This window comes from Aquarana catesbeiana, linkage group LG02 (assembly GCF_042186555.1).
Source record: "Aquarana catesbeiana isolate 2022-GZ linkage group LG02, ASM4218655v1, whole genome shotgun sequence".
NCBI classification, from domain to species: Eukaryota; Metazoa; Chordata; class Amphibia; order Anura; family Ranidae; genus Aquarana; species Aquarana catesbeiana.
The window spans coordinates 419058838-419079712 of NC_133325.1; the positions used below are offsets into that span (position 1 = coordinate 419058838).

Here is a 20875-nt window from a genome sequence, read left to right on the forward strand (position 1 = left end):
CATTTATCATCTTAGCCGAGGCAAAGCTTTTTGTAAATTTCCACTTGAAGTAAAAAGGATGCAAAAGGAAATAAATGGAGAGAAAGTATACCAACACATAGTGGATTTAAGCAAAGACATATTGTTTTACTAACATTGGGGTTGATTTAATAAAACTGGAGAGTGCACAATCTGGTGCAGTTCTGCACTGAAACCAATCAGCGTTCGGGTTTTTTGTCAAAGCTTAATTGAACAAGCTGAAGTTAGAAGCCGATTGGCTACCATGCACAGCTGCACTAGATTTTGCACTCATCAGTTTTAGTAAATCAACCCCATTGTGACCATGCTGCTGGATTCTCTATAGGAAGACATGAGGTGAAGGTGGATCACACTGTCTGGGTCACAGGCAGTGATAAAGACCTGGGAGTTATGATACCCTTCATCATTATTATTAATAAATCAAAGCTTCTGTAAACTTTAACTCAAAGTAAATGAGTTACAAAAGGGGGAAAAAAAAAAAAAAACACCACACACACACACATCCCAAGAGCGCTAGCACCTACTATACATGTTCAGTCTTTTCTTACCTCATTTTCTGTAATGCTGTTGGATGAATAATATAATCCAATGCCAATGCCTATAAAAGATAACCCTACAAAGAAGAACAGTGGCAAGATAATGCTAGCAGACAGGAGTGGCTGCCAGGCAGGAAGCCTCTGTTGCGTGAAGGCAGTGTTGTCTGGTCTCTGAGATGGGAGCGGTTCATGACGGCTAGTAAAGTCCCTGGCAGCAGGTGCCATTTTCTCCCTGTAGAGATCTTGGGGGAAAAGAAAAAAAAAAAAATTTTAATTTCTTTTACACGGATATTCAAATATTTTACAAAAGCCAGACAATTTAGTGACAAAATAACTTGTACAGTTGCGCTCATAAGTTTACATACCCTGGCAGAATTTATGATTTCTTGGCCATTTTTCAGAGAATATGAATGATGACAAAAACTTTTTTCACTCATGGTTGGGTGTTTGGCTGAAGCCATTTATTATCACTCAACTGTGTTTACTCTTTAAATCATAATCACAACAGAAACTACACAAATGATCAAAAGTTTACATACCCTGGTGATTTTGGCTTGATAACATGCTGCACACAAGTTGACACAAAGGGGTTTAAATGGCTATTAAAAAAGGTAACCATCCTCACCTGTGATCTGTTTGCTTGTAATTAGTGTGTGTGCGTATAAAAGGTCAATGAGTTTCTGGACTCCTGACAGACCCTTGCATCTTTCATCCAGTGCTGCACTGATGTTTCTGGATTCTGAGTCATGGGGAAAGCAAAAAAAAAAAAAAAAAAAATTGTCAAAAGGATATGTGGGAAAAGATAGTTGAACTATATAAAACAGGAAAGGGATGTAAAAAGATATCCAAGCATTTGAGAATGCCAATCAGTAGTGTTCAAACTCTAATCAAGAAGTGGAAAATGAGGGGTTCTTCTGTTGAAACCAAACCACGGTCAGGTAGACTAAGATTTCAGCCACAACTGCCAGGAAAATTGTTCAGTATGCAAAGAAAAACACACAAATAACTTCAGGTGAAATACAGGACTCTCTGAAAAACCATGTGGTGTGGCTGTTTCAAGATGCGCAATAAGGAGGCACTTGAAGAAAGATAGGCTGCATGGTCGAGTCGCCAGAAGAAAGCCATTACTATGCAAATGACACAAAGTATCCCGCTTACAATATGCCAAAAAGCACAGAGACAAGCCTCAAACCTTCTGGCACAAAGTCATTTGGAGTGATGAAACCAAAATTGAGCTTTTTGGACACAACCATAAACACTACATTTGGAGAGGAGTCAACAAGGCCTATGATGACAGGATACCATTCCTACTGTGAAACACGGTGGTGGATCGCTGATGGTTTTTTTTTGGGGGGGGGGGGGGGAATGTGTGAGCTACAAAAGGCACAGGAAATTTGGTCAAAATTGATGGCAAGATGAATGCAGTATGTTATCAAAAAATACTGGAGGAACATTTGCATTCATCAGCCAGGAAGCTGCACATGGGACGTACTTGGACATTCCAACATGACAATGATCCAAAAACACTCAAGGCCAAGTTGACCTGTCATTGACTACAGCAGAATAAAGTGAAGGTTCTGGAGTGGACATCTCAGTCTCCTGACCTCAGTATCATTGAGCCACTCTGGGGAGATCTCAAACGTGCAGTTCATGCAAGACATCCCAAGAATTTACAGGAACTCAAGGCTTTTTGCCAAGAGGAATGGGCAGCTTTACCATCTGAGAAGATAAAGAGCCTCATCCACAAATATCACAAAAGACTTCAAGCTGTCATTGATGTTAAAGGGGGCAATACACGGTATTAAGAACTGGGGTATGTAAACTTTTGAGCAGGGTCATTTGGGTAGTTTCTGTTGTCATTATGATTTAAAGAGAGTAAGCACAGTTGATTGATAATAAATGGCTTCAGCCAAACACTAACCATGAAAGAAAAGTTTTTGTGTTATTCATATTCTCTGAAACATGGCCAAGAAATCATAAATGGTGCCAGGGTATGCCATGTAAACTTATGAGCACAATTGTATATGTATACCGTACAACACAGGTGTCCACTATGTATTTTTAAAGTAATTTTTAACAAGTTTCCTTAAACTATATTGAGTTCTGCGACATGGAAAAATGTTCACGCTAAGGCCCCATTTACACGCTCCAAAATGCTCAAAATCAAGAATTTTTAAGCCTGTAAGAACTGGTCTCCTAATCCTAAGGTTTTCCATTGGCTAAAACAAAAAATGCCTGAAGCTTAAATACATATGTAAACTACTTGAAATTTGCTCCCAAATAGCTAGTTTACAACACAAAAATGCTCAAATAAAAATGCCTGGGAATCACTCTATTCAGGTGTGACGGCATGTTTCACACCAAAAATGAGCGATTCTATATGCTGGCATGTTGTATGATAATAAGACTTACATTCAGTTGACATGAATGCCAAAGTGTAAGTCAACACACTAAAGCATACATTTTTTCATAATTTAGAAAAACACCATTTTACTCTTGCGCTACAATAAATAGTCTTTTTTACAATTATAGCTAGCCTGCAAATTTATTAGTGAACACCACTATAATATAAATCTCCATAAATAAGTGCAGCACTCTAGTAAATCACAGCCTTGTTTACTACTATATCTGTGATCGCTGTGAGAGACTAGCGAGCATCATCTCGGCCATTTATGTACATTGGCTGGGCGGAGAGTGGTTAAAATTCATCTCCATGGAAAGATGCCCCCAAACTGCAAAGGATAAATGCTAGTTTAGGTCTAAAAATCCACAAGCACTTTTACTTACCTGATCCTTCTCTCTCCCAGTAGCTGGTACTCTCCCCTACGCTCTGGTGATGGATGGTCCCCTAGGCATCCCCATGTCTAATGCAGGACTTTGCATTGGACTTTTTAACATCAGAATATCTGAGACCTCCCGAGCGTAAGGAAGAAAAGACTGGGAGGACCAGACTTACAGCCTAGAGGGAGCCTGCAGAAGAGCTGCATTGAGTAAGTAAAAGTGCCCCCATACCTAAAAACATTTAACTCTTGCATTTCAGGGGTGACCTTACTGCAAGGGAGGAGGTTTCCTTTCCCTGGAGTTCAACTATGTTACAATGAGCTAACGCAAACAAGGGCCTACAGCGCTTATTGCCATAATCCCTGTACATTCCATGTTAGCAAAACAGCAAAGCCACTTTGGATGCTACAGTCATGCTACCTAAATAAAATACATGTATTCCTTGGTCTATGCTATAAGCAGAGACGGTCATATTAAAGAGATAATATCAAGAAGTTCTATTTCTCCTGACCTCAACCCGATAGAACAACTTTAAGATGAATTTGAGTGGAGACTGCGCGCCAGGCCTTCTCGTCCACATCAGTACCTGACCTCACAAATGCGCTTCTGAAAGAATGGTCAAAACATTCCTATAGACCAGCGGCCCCTCAGCCATTCCCCGCCCATTCGCCGTCTTTCCCCATTCCAGGTAGCAAGCAGCGGTATCGTGCATCAGGCGGCGGCTCCTGTGCCCTTTCCTCCATAGCTGTGGCCATGCGACTCCTCCGCTCCTCCTAGGCATCCAATAGGATTACCTGTCCTTTCAGCCAATTGTGTGACGGGTCTCACGACCCGCTTCCTGATTGGCCGGGAAGAGGATTAGTGTTAAAATTGTGAATTTTCATTCGCTATTGTAACAAACCTGGGTGGGCTCCGTTCGCAATCTTTGCGCCCCGAGCCCACCCTATTTTGAAGCCTATTAGAGCCTCTGGCTCTAATTGGTGCTGAAAAAAAGAAAAAAAAAAAAACAAACATGCATCCGGCGTCCTGAAAATGGCCTGATGCATGGATTGGGGGAGGAGGGCAGTGCGCCCTTAATGTGGAGTCTCCGCTATAGACACTCCTAAACCTTGTGGATATCCTTCCCAGAAGAGTTGAAGCTGTTAGATCTGCAAAGGGTGGGCCAACTCAATATTGAACCTTACGGTCTAAGACTTGGATGCCATTAAAGTTCATGTGCGTGTATAATTAATGTGTGAATAAGAATAAATATTCTGGGAAGGCTGTCCACAAGGTTTAGGAGTGCGTCTGGAAACGTTTGACCATTCTTCCAGAAGCACATATGTGAGGTCAGGCACTGATGTTGGACAAGAAGGCCTGGCTCGCAGTCTCCGCGCTAATTCTTCCCAAAGGTGTTCTATCGGGTTGAGGTCAGGACTCTGTGCAGGCCAGTCGAGTTGCTCCACCCCAAACTCACTCATCCATGTCTTTATGGACCTTTGTGCACTGGTCACATTGGAACAGGACGGGACCATCCCCAAACTGTTCCCACAAGGTTGGGAGCACGAAACTGTCTTGGTATGCTTATGCCTTATTCCCTTCACTGGAACTAAGGGGCCAAGCCCAACTCCTGAAAAACTAACCCCACACCATAATTCCCCCTCCTCCAAATGATTTGGCCATTAGCGTTCATGTAAAGGCAGGTGTCTACCAACACTTTAGACAATATAGTGTATATATGAATACATCTAACTATACAGGCTCGGTCTAGCAGCAAACTCCTACAGATTCCCTATTCTAAGATAGCCAATGCTACACCTTCCAAGAACACATATGGAATGTTGCCTTATTGTGAAGGACCACTAGAAATGGTCTGTGAGCAAAATCAATGTGTGCCTTCTCTAGCCTTCCATTGGCAGGAATCAGAATGAGCCTACCCTCCTACAAGGAGACACTGTGTATATACTGTAGCTGCCAAATACAAGCCAAGGTAGGGATCAAGGTTAGGACCATCAATAGTATTTATCCTATACTCCGGCAAATGCTAATGTAGTCAAATTCTTTTATATCCATTTATACATATATAGTAATCTTACAATAAAAATTAGGACACTTTTTGCCCTGTGTGATTGTAGAGTTTTGTATTGCACTCAAAATGTAAATAATCTCCATCTGTCATTTGAATATACATTATTATGTCCAGGTTAAATGACATGTCTGAAGTAGAACGTGTATTTCAGAGAAAGGAATATATTGATTTTTCCACTAATGTTCAAGTAGCGGATATGTGTATTACAAGCAATGTTTTCCCATCCTAAATGGAACATTTTACACTATGTCGCTTAGACAATAACTATTTAACACAACTTCATTCTAAACTTGTCCTTCCTATGTATACGTCGTTTACATACTTGTGATTACAAGTTGAAACCTGGGTCAACACGGCATCTCATCTACTTTGAAAAGCAAGCTTAAAGCGGAAGTAAACTCATCCATAAAACAGCTTAATTTCTGGCACGTGCCAGAAATGTAACACTCCCATTGGTTGTGCTCTCAACCAAACTGTCAAACCATCCAATGGCTGGTGTTGTAACTGATCACATGTGCAGCATCATGGCAGTTGTAGATTAAACAGAGGCAAAGATGGCAGCTTCCTTGGCTGAAAACGATAGGAGGGTTTACTTACACTTTAAACCTAGCCATACACTGATCAGCATGTGGACTCCCCCGCTCAGCAGAAGAGTATTATATAACACTGTTCGATCGATGGGACATTTTCGACCAATCAGCTGCTCAGTGTACTCAGTCAGTGAGTGGCTACAGTGGCTGGTGCTGTCAGTAAGAAAATGTTGATATACAGTACATCTAAAATGAGAGAGTCTGGGTTGGCCTATTTCCTGGTTATGACTAGCAAATTTCATAAGTAGAAACACTCACAAGGCTAAGTAACATTGAAGTTTTTAATCCCATTACCAGGAGGTTTAAAGGGCAATGCTGGCCATAGACAGAGTTGGCCGGTTCAGCAGGAACCATGTATGGGCAGGCTGATTAACTTGGGTAAAACCAGCCTGTCGGATTTTTTCATGCAATTATTGCCAGTGTCCAAAATAGCTCTGTGGGAGGAATTCCACCATCACTGACTGTTGATGGGGAAATCAAGTAATTGTGGTTGCAGGGAAGAAAATCGGACCATCTATGACTGCCTTTAGTTCATCTTTACCAAAAAAAACAGTCTATGCAGATAAGGGACACTTGTAGATAAAAACAAGCGGCTTTGGCTAAACTTGAATAATGCCCTTTCTATAGGTGTAGGCAATTTACATACCTGTTGAAGACTGACTTAAAGCAGAACTACACCGCATCTGAGCACCTCAAACTAAAAATGCTATTTAATTTTTAATATTTCAAAGCAAACTCAAACATCTCTCCATGCTTTATTTTGTGGAGAAATCACTTTGAAATGCCCCCCCCCCCCAGCATTTCAGTCCGCTGCCATCTGTAGCATTTACTTCCTGGAATCCAACTGCCCTTCGCTCAGTCATGTAGGCAGGAGGGTGTGCTTCACTAGGAAAACCCCTCCTAAAGACTGCTGGGATGTAGGAAATACATTTTCCTAGGCCTGGAAACCAGGAAGTAACTAAAATATTAAAAAATAAAAAAAAGTAAAAAGGGTTGTAAATGTTATTTTTATTTAAAAAAAAAAAAATCTAACCAACAGGTTATACTTTACTTTAAGGGTTTTGCACAGAGCAGCCCCGATCCTCTTCCTTAGGGGTCCCCCGCCGGCGCTCCTGCATCGCTGGATTTGATTGACAGCAGCAGGAGCCAATGGCTCCCGCTGCTATCAATCTATCCAATGAGGACAGAGACAGCAGCTGGAGCTGATAGGCTCGTACACGTCACTATAAACGGATAGGCACAGGTAAGAAAAAAAAATTGACAGTTACTTACGGGTAACTGCTTTTCTGGGATATCTTCCAGGTCGGCACACCTGAGAGATGACTGGTCCACCTTACAGGAAACAATCAACACATGAGGTTAAAAGGCCCCTCCCTTCCCCCTGCACCTCAGTTCTCCCAAAGTAATAGGTTATCTGGTTGCCAGAGAGAAACTCTTCCCGTAGTACTTACATCAAACCAGGGGTGGGAAGTACGCCTGCCGTCCTGGAAGATATATCCCAGAAAAGCAGTTACCGGTAAGTAACTGTCAATTTTCTATAGTCATCTTCCAGGACAGCACACCTGAGAGGATGGACAAGAAGTTCAAAGCCTACATTAGGGTGAGACCACCACTTGTAAAGACCTTCCTTCCAAACGTCAGATCCTGAGGCGATAGCAGTTCCACTTTATAGTGCTTCAAGAAGGTGTCCTGCATCGCCCATCTAGCTGTTCGACAGATCTGTTCTTTTGAGGCCTCAGCTCTTTCTGCCCAAGAGGCCGCCAAAGATCTCGTTGAATGGGCTTTAAGGCTAACTGGTACTGGGGAACCTGTCTGCTCATAAGCCATTCCTATAGTTTGTCTGATCCACCTAGCCACTGTAGATCTAGATGCCCGCCCTCCCTTTCTAGGGCCACTAAATAGAACCAAAAGGTGACTCGACTTCCTGAAATCTTTCACTCAGTGTAAATATGTCTGCAAGCACCTCCTGACATTTAATAATCTTACATTTTTCTTTTTCAGGTTTTCACAAGAGGGCAAAATGATCTCTTGAAGCTGGGATGCAACCTTGGGAGGATATAGTGGGTCTTGTCTCAGCACCACTATCTTCCATTACCAACAAAAAAAAGGCTCCTTAACCACTCCCCGCTCGGCCTATAGGGCCATCGGTGGTTCGGTTATCCTGACTGGGCATCATATGACGTCCTGCAGGATAATCGCTGCCGCGCGCCTGTGGAGGCGCGCATCGTGGCGATTGGTGGTGCCGTGTGTCAGTCTGACACACCGCTACACCGATCTTGGTAAAGAGCCTCCGATGGAGGCCCTTTACCACATGATCAGCCGTGTCCAATCATGGCTGATCATGATGTAAACAGGAAGAGCCGTTGATCGGCTTTTCCTCACTCGCGTCTGACAGACGCGAGTAGAGGAGAGACGATCGGCGGCTCTGATAGGGGGGTCTGTGCTGATTGTTTATCAGCGCAGCCCCCCCTCCCACAGATGCCCACTCTGGACCACCAGGGAAGCCGCCAAGACCACCAGGGAAGCCCTCAGCATGTGGGTGGCCAGGTATGTACCCCATGGCCATCCACATATAAAAAAATATGCCCAATACATGCCAATCAGTGCCCAAATGGGCACTGACTGGCAACATTATGGATCAGTGCAGACAAGTGATGCCCAGCAATGCCACCCATCAGTGTCCATCAGTGCCCCCTCAGTACCACCCATAAGTACCCAGTGCCACCCATGAGTGCCCATCAGTGCCACCTATGAGTGCCGCATACGTGCCCATCAGTGCCGCCTTATCAGTGCCCATCATTGAAGAAGAAAACTTACTTATTTACAAAAAAATTTTTAACAGAAACAAAGAAAAAAATGTTTTTCTAAATTTTCGGTCTTTTTTTATTTGCTGCGCAAAAAATAAAAATAGCAGAGGTGATCAAATACCACCAAAAGAAAGCTCTATTTGTGGGAACAAAATGATAAAAAAAAAATTGTTTGGGTACAGTGTTGCATGACCGCGTAATTGCGACAACGCTGAAAGCTGAAAATTGGCTTGGGCAGGAAGGTGTATAAGTGCCTGGTATTGAAGTGGTTAAATGACAGGGCCTGCAGGTCGCTTACCCTTCTGGCTGTAGTGATGGCCAGTAAAAAGGCTAACTTAAGCGTCAAAAATTTTACTAAAATCTCCTTAGCTGGTTCAAAAGGCATCTTCGTCAATGCCTCCAGGACCAGCGTTAGATTCCATGGTGAGAATCTATTAATTTTTACGGGGGTTAACCTCTCCCTTGCTAGTGGAAATCTCCTAATCAGGGGCTGGAGCGCGAGCCTCTGGTCCAGAAATACAGACAGGGCTGCAATCTGTACCTTCAGGGTGTTCGGGGCAATACCCTGATCTACCCCAGCCTGTAAGAATTCAAGTACCACTGGTACCAAAGGATTAGAAACCTCTCTATCCTGGCACCAGTGTGAGAAGCAATTCCAGATTCTTGAGTAGATCCTTCTAGTGACCGGTTTCGGGCTACCTAGGAGGGTCTCAATTACTCTATCAGAGCATCCCTTGTCTCTGAGAATCTCCCTCTCAAGAGTCATGCTGTCAACTTGAAGAACCCCGGGTGAAGGACTGGCCCTTGAAGAAGGAGATCCTGCCTGGGCGGGAGACAGAGTGGAGGAGAAACCGACCATTTTCTCAGAGTAGCAAACCATGTCCTCTTTGGCCACCATGGGATATCAGGATCAGCTTGCACTCTGAGTGGGCCAACCTCTGTAGAACCCGAGATATTAAGGCTAGTAGAGGGAAGGCATATGCTAGGTGGCAATCCCAGTCCTGAGACAGAGCATCCACTCCCTGCGATCCCCCCTCTCTGGTTAGAGAGAAAAAAAAACGCTCCACCTTTCTGTTCCCTCTGTGGGCGAAAAGGTCTATCTCCGGAAATCCAAACATCTGACCTATCTGGAGGAATATGTCCTGGTTTAATTCCCATTCCCCCTGGTGGATGGGCTGTCGGCTTAGGAAATCTGCCACCACATAGGCGGTCCCCTTTATGTGGATATGGACTGAAGGTTTACTTAGGCCCAATTTAGAATATCCAAAGCCAGGTTCAGTAGCTTCCTGGACCTCGTGCCACCCTGACGTTCAGATAAGAGACAGCTGTCACATTGTCCGACAGGACTTGGACCTCTAGTCTCTGAATCCTGCCTCCGAAGGCCTTTAATGCCTGACCCACCGCAAGGAGCTCACTGTGGTTGGAGGAGGACTTTGCTTGGGTCGGGGTCCAGGATCCCTGTGCTTGGAGGTCCCCCAAGTGAGCGCCACAACCCCAAGCGCTTGCATCGGTGGTAATCCTTATAGGGTTCCACTGGGCCCAGGGACGACCCAGCATGAGCCTGTCCTGACCCAATGACCAATTTAAAGAGGTCCTTACCCTTGCTGGAATGAACACCTTTCCATCCAGTGACTCCCTCTTTTTGTCCCAGGAGAATAGTAGGAAAAACTGCAACTCCCTGGAATGGAGCTGAGCCCAGAGAACCGCTGGAATATAGGAGGTCATCAGGCCCAGGACCCTCATAACCTGTCTGTGAGAGCAGTCCCTGGGTTTGTTAGAGAGGAGACTCTGTTACCACTTTTAACCTTTTTTCCTCTGGGGAAAAAAGTTTGTGAGCCCCTGCATCCACCAAGTATCCTAGGAAGGTTTTTATTTGGGATGGTACGAGAGATGATTTCTCCTGGTTCACTATCCAGCCCAAGGTCTCCAAAGCGAGGATCACTTTGTCTAGGTCTACTCTCACTTGTTCTAGAGACTGCCCACAGATCAGGAGGTCATCTAGATAGGGTATAAGGGATACCCCCTGTAGATGCAGGTAAGCTACAACCTCCGCCAGGAGCTTTGTGAAAACTCTTGGGCTTGCAGTTAATCCAAAAGGGAAGAGCCCGGAATTGCCATTGTTGTATCCCTTTGCTCGTAAGGACTGCGAACCTCAACAGGGATGGTGTTCCCAGGCAAATCGGGATATGGAGAGAACGCGTCCCTCAGATCTATTGTGGCCATAAAAGTATCCTTCAATAGATGCTTGCGCAGTGTATATTGCTCTCCATCTGAAAGCTCTTTTGCCGCAAAAACCTGTTCAGCTTTTTGAGGCTTAATATCAGGCAAAATTTACCTGATGGTTTTTGGACTACAAAAACATGGGAGTAAAATCCCTGGTAGAGCTCTTCCGGTGGAACGGGGACGATCACCTCTTGGTTCGCCAATCCCTGCAAGTTGTCCATTAACCCTTCTGCCCTCAAAGTATCCTTGGGGAGATGGGTCAGAATAAAGTTTTGAGGGGGAGGGGAGAGAAGTTCCATCCGATATCCCTCTGGTGTCCTTTTATGAAACTGAGATCAGCGGCGATCCCGAGTCTCACCGCTGATCTCAGCGCTTTACCAGTTTATGAAACTGAGATAATCAGCAGAGAACATGTTCTCCGTTGATTATCTCAGCACAGTGAGAATTCACAGAAACGGCCAGTTTATGAAGGTGCGATCTCCACACCTCACTGGCGATCTGTGACAGAATTCTCACTTTCTGATTCACCATTTCAGAAGTGGAGAATCAGAGTGAGAAGCCTGAAACTGGCTGATATTCTGGAGAAAGAAAGAAGTCTTTTGACTTCTTTCTTTCACCAAACAGTCAGAGCACACCTTCCCCACCATTACACACCCCAAAACCAGCAGGATAGGAATTTATAGTGTGTATTATATATATATATATATATATATATATATATATATATATATATATATATATATATATATATATATATATATATATATATATATATATATATATATATATATATATATATATATATATATATATATATATATATATATATATTTTTTTTTTTTTAGATGTTCACGTCTCTGGCTGGGTTCACACTTGTGCGATGCGTGAACCAGCGTGATTCCTGTGCGGGTTTTCACATCGCACCTACATTGACATCTGCGCACCACTGCGGGTGTCAATGTAAAGTTAATGACACCCCCAGATCATTTCACAGATCGCAGTGCGAACTATGTAATGGTGCAGGAATCGGATCGCATGGGTGTTCACACCCATGCGATCCGATTCCAGTGCGGACCAAATAAAGGGTCCTGTACCATTTTGGTGCAAATGCAATATGATTTAGGGCCAGTTCCCACTGCTGCGGTGTCCGAGATCGGATGTGATTCGCACCGCACTGCAGTGCAAAATCACATCCGATCTCTGTGCGATGCGATTTCAGCCATACAGATAGTATTGCTAAATTTGCATTGCCCTCGGACCAAACTCTTACAGGACCCTTTTTTTGGTCCACAGCAGAATCGGATTGCATGGGTGTTCACACCCATGCGATTCGATTACTGTCCGAGTTTGCAGATCGCACTGCGATATGCGAACTGATTTGGGGGTGTTAACTTTTAGGCCCAGTTCACACTTGTGCGATGCCGGACATCGCACAGGCATCGCATGTTATTTGCAGCACACTGCCATTCACATTACATGCGATGTCTGTGCGGTGCGATATCAGCTGTACAGATAGTATGGCTGATATCGCACCGCATTCGGTGCAAACACGCACAGGACCCTTTTTTCTGTTCGGACCAGAATCGGATCGCATGTGTGTTCACACATATGCGATCCGATTCATGTCCGAACTGTCAGTTCGCAGTGCGATATGCAAGCTGATCTGGGGGTGTCCTTAACAATGTATTGACACTCCCCAGCGATTCGCATATGGCAGTGTGAACTGACATGCGAGTCGGTGCGATGCGGGAACCCGCAGTGAATTCGCAGTGTTCTCGCATCGCACCAGTTTATCAATTTTTATGTTTATCTATAATGAAATATATTTTATTTTAATTTATTAATAAATATTTATACTTGTATACTTTATTAAAATTATTTTTTTAATGATTATAAATGTATTTTGCATTTATATGAATGGTGTATAGCTGCATTACATATGTGCATTACATTCATTTACTATACACCATTCACATTTAAATAGGGACATGTATGATCTTTAAATATTGATAAAAACAATGTTTTTTTTATAATTAGGTTAATGTATATTGTGTAGGGGGAATTTATCTTTATTATTTTATTAATATGTTGGGGAATAATGTGTGCTGATTTGTGTTAAACTTTTGTATTTTATGGTTCCTCATACTGTAATCCCGCTATATCACACGAGATTACAGTGAGAGGAGCCGTTCTCAGGAGTTCCCGGCGTTTGTAGATCGCTCCTCAACTCAACATGAGAAGCGATCTACACACTTTCATAAACAGGCAGTCAGAGGAGAGCGATCTCCTCTGAGAATGCCTGAGAACTGAAAAGCGGTATTTTACCGCACTTTCATAAAAGGACACCTCTGTTAAAATCTGTAAGATATAGCGGCTTTCGGAGATCTTCCTCCACCGAAGGACAAAGCGAGGTGTGTCTTCAGGTCCAGAAAAGAGCAGGCCACCCTTCTGTCCGCTCTTTCCCTTCCCCCATAAATCTATCCCGTATTTTGTAGACGTTATAACTTTTGCGCAAACCAATCAATATACGCTTATTGCGATTTTTTTTTACCAAAAATATGTAGAAGAATACGTATCGGCCAAAACTGAGGAAAAAATGTGTTTTTTAAAAAAAAAAAATTGGGATATTTATTATAGCAAAAAGTAAAAAATATTGTGTTTTTTTCAAAATTGTTGCTCTTCTTTTGTTTATAGCGCAAAAAATAAAAACCGCAGAGGCGATCAAATACCACCAAAAAAAAGCTCTATTTGTGGTGAAAAAAGGACGTCAATTTTTTTTGGGTACAACGTCGCACGACCGCGCAATTGACGTTTAAAGTGCGACAGCGCTGAAAACTAAAAATTGGCCTGGGAAGGAAGGGGGTGAAATTGCCCGGTATTGAACCGGTTAAAAAAAAAGCTTGGGCACCCCTGCTATAAGCCAAGCAAGCCTAGCCTACTAGTACGTAGGAATGCCATGTTCACTGGCCAGGAAGTACAGGAGGCTATAGAAAAGGAAGAACAAAAGAATTCCTGTGGTTCCAGAAGTGCAGTTGTTCATAGTGGATGGCTGGGACTGGTGTCTTGCAGAAACATAGAAAGTTGGGCAGAAACTTGGCCAACAGGAAAATCAGGAACACTGATCTGACAACACTCTGGTGATTGGAGAACTGTGACTGGCTGCACTATTAGAGCTCTTTCATATGTGAGGTTGGGGAAGCAGCATCACTAGGCTTGGTATCACCTGGTGCAGGAAAACATTGTGCCCCCCTCCCCCCGGCACTAAGCAGGCTAGTGCATCAGTGTGGCTCTCCCCCCTTAACCAGTCACAATGGATGGAGCCGGAATGGGATCGGGGGGGATGGATGAAGTCGGAATATGGGGGGGGGGGGTGGATGGAGCCGGAATGGGATCTTTGGTTTGGGGGGGGGGGGGGGGTTAGAGGATATGTGCTAGGGGTTGCTTTGGGAGAGGAGAGGAATTGTGCTGGGGGGTCAAACTTCAAATCTGCCCCCTCCTACTTTTAGCACAAGACCTTTCTAACCCATAACAAAGCACCCCCTAGAACATATCCTCTAACCCCCCCCATCTGAAATTGATCCTGGCAGGATAATTATTACCTGCCAATGCCCAACCCCCCCCCCCTTTGCAATAGTCCTGTTATTACATACCTTGGCCCCAAGTGTCCCTCTTCCTCCTCCCGGCCTGTGTACTTGAAACGCCAAAGAAGAGATGGAGGCGGCTATAGTCTGGTCTTCAGTGAGTGCAGCCGGCGGGGAGAGAGATATGATTGCCATATGGTACGGACGGACCTTGGGCACCCTGTCTGTCACTGCCTCACTCCCTCCTCCCCCACCCTCCCTGCACATCGCATGCAGCTGAGGGGATCTCAGAAGGGAAGGAGGGAGCCGTAGCACTGGTGCCAGTCTGAACCTATAGCGACGCCACTGGTTGGGGGCTAAAACCTTGTGGTTGGGCCGCAGTTTTACCACCCTTCAACCACTACCCCTCTTTAGCTGATCGGGGCCACTAACTGGTGTGGCAGTGATCAGAGACAAAATTGACTGGTGCGGTAGTGATCAGGGATACTGTAACTGGTGAGGCGGTGAATAGGGACAATATGACTGGCATGGCGGTATCAGGGACACTTCGACTAGTGTGGCAGTAATTAGGAGCACTGCGAGTGGGTGGTGGTGAGTGGGGCAACTGACTGGTGACAGTATGTAAAGAAAAAAAAAAAATAATAATATTACACACAGTATATATACATTTATCAAATATTTTTTACAATTTTTTTTTTGTTTTTTTGGGGGTGCAGTGTCACCATAGTGAAAAATCCAACAGCGGTCTAAAGTCTGCTGTTGGCTGACATTACAGAGCCATTCCAGACCCAAACGCCTGACCAGCAGCTGGATCAGCCTCTCGGCACAGCGCTGAGAGCCTGAGCCAGCCGTTCCTGTCTGGCCCTCCAGTGAGCGCTGGAGGGGCAGAGAGATTAGTGCTGATGTGATCGTTCAGTTCTCCACGAAGAATTAAAAGACAGCAACTACAAATACTGTAGCTGCTGACTTTTAATATATGGACACTTACCTGTCTAGGGAGCCTGTGATGTCGGCACCGCAGCCGATCTTTGGATCGGCTGTCAGGCGCAGTCACCGCCATTCCTGGTATGGGAACCCAACAGTAAAGCCTTTTGGCTTCACAACTGGTTCCCTACTGCGCATGCGCTTAGTGCGCTGTGCTTTCTAATTGGTTTGGCGGCGGAGGAGGGGGCCGAACTTCCAGGAGACTGGGACGTAGCCAGGTCTCCCGGAAATGGGGAACAGTACGGATAAGTGGAAGTTCCACTTTTGAGTGCAACTCCGCTTTAAAGGATACAACACAGTAGAAGCCTAGACAACACCTTTACAAGGCAGCCGAGTTTGAAGCTAGCAAAAAGGAGAGACGTGCAAAAGGGCAGGGCACTAAACAAAACAATGCAAGGGAGTCTCCCTCCAGGCATACTTTTGAGATAGTTAGCAAAACAAAAAAATATATATGTCTATTTAACCATTTGCTAGCAGTCATCTCATTAGGATGAAGTTACACAGAAGATTATTAGTAGCTCAATTTTGCGAATACAATCTCTAGCAATTAGTTGCTAGGAATAGCAGTTGATTACTGGACAGATGAAACAAATGGCAATAGAATTAGCTACATGAGTAGTAGTATGCAGTATCAACACACATCAATATTCGTTCAACAATTACTACTTCTAGCAATAAGTCACTAGCACAATTGCTACTATGAAAAATCTGCCATTTATCTCTAGCCCAGACCACTTACTAAAAATAGTGGGCCTCACATAATATTCAATGGGTGGCACAGTGGTGTAGTGGGTAGCACTCTTGCCTAGCAGTAAGAAGGGTTGCTGGTTTGAATCCCAACCACAACACCACCTGTCTGGAGTTTGCATGTTCTCCCTGTGTCTGCGTCGGTTTCCTCCAGGTACTCCGGTTTCCTCCCACACGCCAAAGATATGCTGGTAGGTTAATTGGCTTCTGTCTAAATTGGCCCTAGTATGTATGAATGTGAGTTAGGGACCTTAGATTGTAAGCTCCTTGAGGGTAGGGACTGATGTGAATGTACAATGTATATGTAAAGTGCTGCGTAAATTGATGGCGCTATATAAGTACTTTAAATAATAAAAAAAGGAGGCAATGCTAAAGAAGGCAGTCACAGACTGCTGCACTTGTAATGGGAGCTGTTGGAGACTGGGATATGCTTCAGGAGTCATAGACCAGAGAAAGGTTACAGGTTAGGGCCCATTCACACTAAAAACTGCATGTGAAACACTGTGCAGTTCCTGTGCAATTCACATACAGTTCTATGCAGTGCAATTTCAAAAGGAATGGACTGAAGTCGCACCACAAAGTAATGCATGCACTACTTCTGGAGACGCACTGCGTCACTTGGAACTTTAGTACCATGCGATCCGGTGTGGGCAAACGCACTGCGTTTGCGACTTGCATTTGGAGTGTCAGTAACTGACACCTGCTGCAGATAGCAAGGGCAGTGCGATTAGAATGCGATGTGGTAAACTGGCATGGAACACAGGTTTGCTGCACAGCGTTCTAGTGTGAACTAGATATCATGGCTAATACGGCCCTTTTACAAATCAACATTCCCACATTTGTACTCCTTAAAGCTCCCTAAAAATTACTTTTTCCAAATTTGATATTTCTCTCTGTAAGTTTATTAAAAAAAAAAAAATTTAAATCATCAGAGGGGAATAAAAGAAAGATAGGAAAAAAGGTATAGACAGCACAAAAAAATAAGGTAGTGTAAAATAAACCAAGCCATTTACCAATACTAGTGGTCAGTGTAAAGGATATTTTTATTTGATGACTTGAGCCCTGGTTCACATTGATGCATTTTGACATGCGATTTGTCAGGTCAAATTGGCGGCAATGGCACCATCCTAATCGATGAGACGCTGCATTTGCGGCGCCGCACCGATTTCAAAAAGTAGTTTCTGTACTACTTTTTGCAATTTCGGGGTGCGATTTCCATTGACATCTGTGCAGAAACCCGTACAGATGTCTGCAAAATCGGGACTGACATGTGGGAGCTAAATCAGCTGAACTCGCACGGCTTCATTCCCGCAGTTCAGTTTGAACCAGGACTCAATGCAGATTGCTGCTTTCAGGATCCCTGAGAGCCACACAATGCATGCCATACGGCTGCAGGGTGGGAACCAAGAATCTAGCTTAAAGGTATACCTAAAAAGGCAAAACTTTTTTTTTTTTTTGGATAGAGTGGAGAGGGATTAGAACACCTGTCAGCTTTTATTGCGGTCTGTGCCCCTGTTTAGGACAGTCACCCTCCTCTCTATTTATCCTGTTTACCATTATCATTGAAAGAAAATCCCACATTTTGTCTCCAGAAAAGTAATAGAGGTGGAAATGTTCCAATGGGGACACTAGTTCTGGTCCCCAAGAAATTCCCTCAATTTGAAAGGATTTCCTCTCACTTCCTGTTTGGTTATGGGACAGGAAGTGAAGGGAAATCTTCGTAATGGGACACAGGTGGCAAAAAAATAAATAAAATGTTTTGCCTATAGTTCTACTTTAATGTGGTGACTGTCATCAAGTGTTAAATCTATCAGTACCAAGAAATCATCCTGTATTTTGGCCTCAGGCTCTGGCTAAACTGGCAAATAAGGATGAGCTCCGGCGTGTTCGCAAACCCCACGTGCCGAGCCCGCCAGGAAATCGGCACGGCGCTGCGCTAATCATAGGCAGTGAGACATTTTCTCGATGTGCAGCTGCAGAGATTGGGAAATGTCTCACTGCCTGTGATTAGCGCAGCGCCGTGCCGACTTCCTGGCGGGTTCGGCACGTGGAGTGTGCGAACACGCCGGAGCTCATCCTTACTGGCAAACCTCATTGCTACCGCTTGTGACATCTTCTTTGTGGCATGCCAAAAATCAACGGAATGATAATGAGATAACCGTCATCTAGCAAGCTCTCATTAGCTTTTTCGTCACCAGTGTATCCCTAGGCTTAATTCTAACCGGTTACTGACAAATAGTCCACTTTTAGTGCTTGGTAATCGACAATTGTTTACTAGACAACATGGTTCCTCAAAACAGGGGTCAGCCGACTACATTTGAGAATGTTTTTTCAAATGTGCGGTGCCTCCAGGACAGTCATTACCACAAATCTTAACTTTCCAGTTTCATCCTGCGTCTGAACGATCGAGTAGATATCAGCTGTATCGTCTTTAGTGCGTTTGACTTCTGTGATGAAGCTTAGAATTTCAGCAGGCAAAAACGCAGTAACCAAGCAATGGTTTTTAGTGTTTTACACTGATAAAAAGTCTGACTGACTATTAATCTACATTGACAGTGTTACTAAGTTTTATACCCATATATGCATGCACATGTGCGCACACACACACAGCAAAGTGATTGCATGAATATATAGGTCTTTGATTATTACACTTTGCTCACATAACAAAACTGATTTCCTACCATAAAGTCTCTATCACACAAATACTATTTCTATATTAGTGAACAACAATTTCTTTTGTACTTTTAGCTAAAGTTCCCCCTGTTTAAAATACTTTTATTGTTCAAGTTAGGCTTCCTTTATCGATTTTTTTTTTTTTTTGTTAGGTTACCAGATGAAATGACTTCATGGGCTTGAAATATCCGTACAGGAAAAAGGCGTCAGCCCTGGACTTTGCTCTCTAGAAATCAGCCGTTTAAAGATACCATTTCCCGTCAGGCCTTTCTGAAAAATAAAATCCTGCCATTCCACATAGCAAAGACCCCAAAAGGTAAACAAATATACAGCAAAACGTTTTCATGTACTTACCACATAGACCCGCAGACACAGGATGAGCGAAGTCTTGTGAAGCCACTCCTATATGTAGACACCTAGAGAAACCAGTTATCCCACTCAGATTGTCTTACCTACTACTCATACTTCTATAGTGGCTGCTCAGTCACAAGCTAAACATGTTCAGCTCATTAAACCCCACCCAGGAACACATGCCGTATGTCTAGCAATGTAAACACCAGAAAACCTTATAATAAATATGATTATCAAAGGCTACAAGGAAACTCATCAAAAAGCTATTTGTGCTATGTGTGAGCCAAAGGGAACACACAGGGAATCCACCAAATAAATTGAACGTATAGACAGAAGAAAATACATTGATATCTACTAAAGTGGTGCAACCCGTGTTGTTTACTGCTCTCTGAAAAGTGATCTGCGGTGGTGAATTGCATTTCAGAGGGTGGTTTAGCAGCGGCTGACAGACAATCAGGAGACAATTATACTTCTCTTAGCACATTTGTAAGGAATTTTTATATTCACTTTAGGAAAAAAATGTTGGTAGCACAGGGGTTTACACTACTACTCTTGCACTTGTTTATCTACGCTTGTTTGTTTTTTTATTAACTTTTATTTTTTACCACCTGCCTACTGGGCACTCTTACCCCCTTCCTGCCCAGGCCTATTTTCAGCTTTCAGAGCTCTCACACTTTGAATGACAATTGCGCGGTTATGCAACACTGTACCCAGATGAAGATTTTTTTTTTTTTCCACACAAATAGAGGTTTCTTTTGGTCGTGTTTAACAACTACTGGGTTTTTTATTTTTTGCTAAATAAACAAAAGAAGACCGAAAATCTTTGTTTCTGTTGTAAAATTTTGCAAAATAGTATTTTTTTTACTTCACTATTGTGCGCTAATTAGGGTGCACTGATGAGGCTGCACTGATGATCAGTGCAAGTCTAGGTTTACATCTATGTGGCTGCGCTTGATGCCTTTTTCAGGTACATTTTGCGTTTTTAAATCCTAATTTTTTTATGCATTTTGCGTTTTACGTTTTTATTTTTCTCTTTAAACACACTGTACATTGCTGGTTGCTAAGCAGGGGGCAAGGGAAGCCGGCCGCCACATCCTTAACAACCGATGAGTCATCAGCGGGGTTTCTGGCTGACAGCTGAATGTAAAAAGAAAAAAAAATTGCTGGCAAAAAGAAATAAAAATTCCCAAGAAAAATGGGGTGGCCCCCAGGTCAATAAGAAGAGAGGGGGGGAGTATAGTGGCGCTTGGAGAGAGACGGATGGGTGGGAAACAAAACTATGGGTAAAGGTGATTATGATAATAAAATCTAGTGGTTGGGGGTAGCTTGGACCCTGGAAAGTTCAGCTCAGACTAGAGGAAAAATGATTTCATCTCCAAATACAGAAAGGTTTCTGCACAGTAAGAGCTGTGAAAATGTGGAATAGACTCCCTCCAGAGGTGGTTCTGGCCAGCTCAGTAGATTGCTTTAAAAAAATGCCTGGATTCTTTCCTAAATGTACATAAGATAACTGGAT

At 43.5% G+C, this 20875-nt stretch overlaps 1 protein-coding gene across 3 annotated transcripts in view; it reads right to left on the bottom strand.

The window, feature by feature from the left end:
- Positions 1 to 19515, bottom strand: part of LOC141128251 (cell cycle control protein 50B-like) — a 62060-nt gene extending 42545 nt beyond the window's left edge. For 2 of the 3 annotated variants that reach the window (XM_073615446.1, XM_073615444.1), the window contains exons 1-2: positions 19363 to 19515; positions 567 to 796 (exon numbers count right to left, since the gene is read on the bottom strand). In XM_073615446.1, the coding sequence (XP_073471547.1) occupies positions 567 to 779 (213 nt within the window). In that variant the 5' untranslated portion in view covers positions 780 to 796; positions 19363 to 19515. Of the gene's footprint in view, positions 1 to 566; positions 797 to 1179; positions 1294 to 19362 lie in introns of all 3 variants that reach the window. The other variant, XM_073615445.1, reaches the window with a different exon arrangement.
- Between the last annotated feature and the right edge of the window lie 1360 nt (positions 19516 to 20875).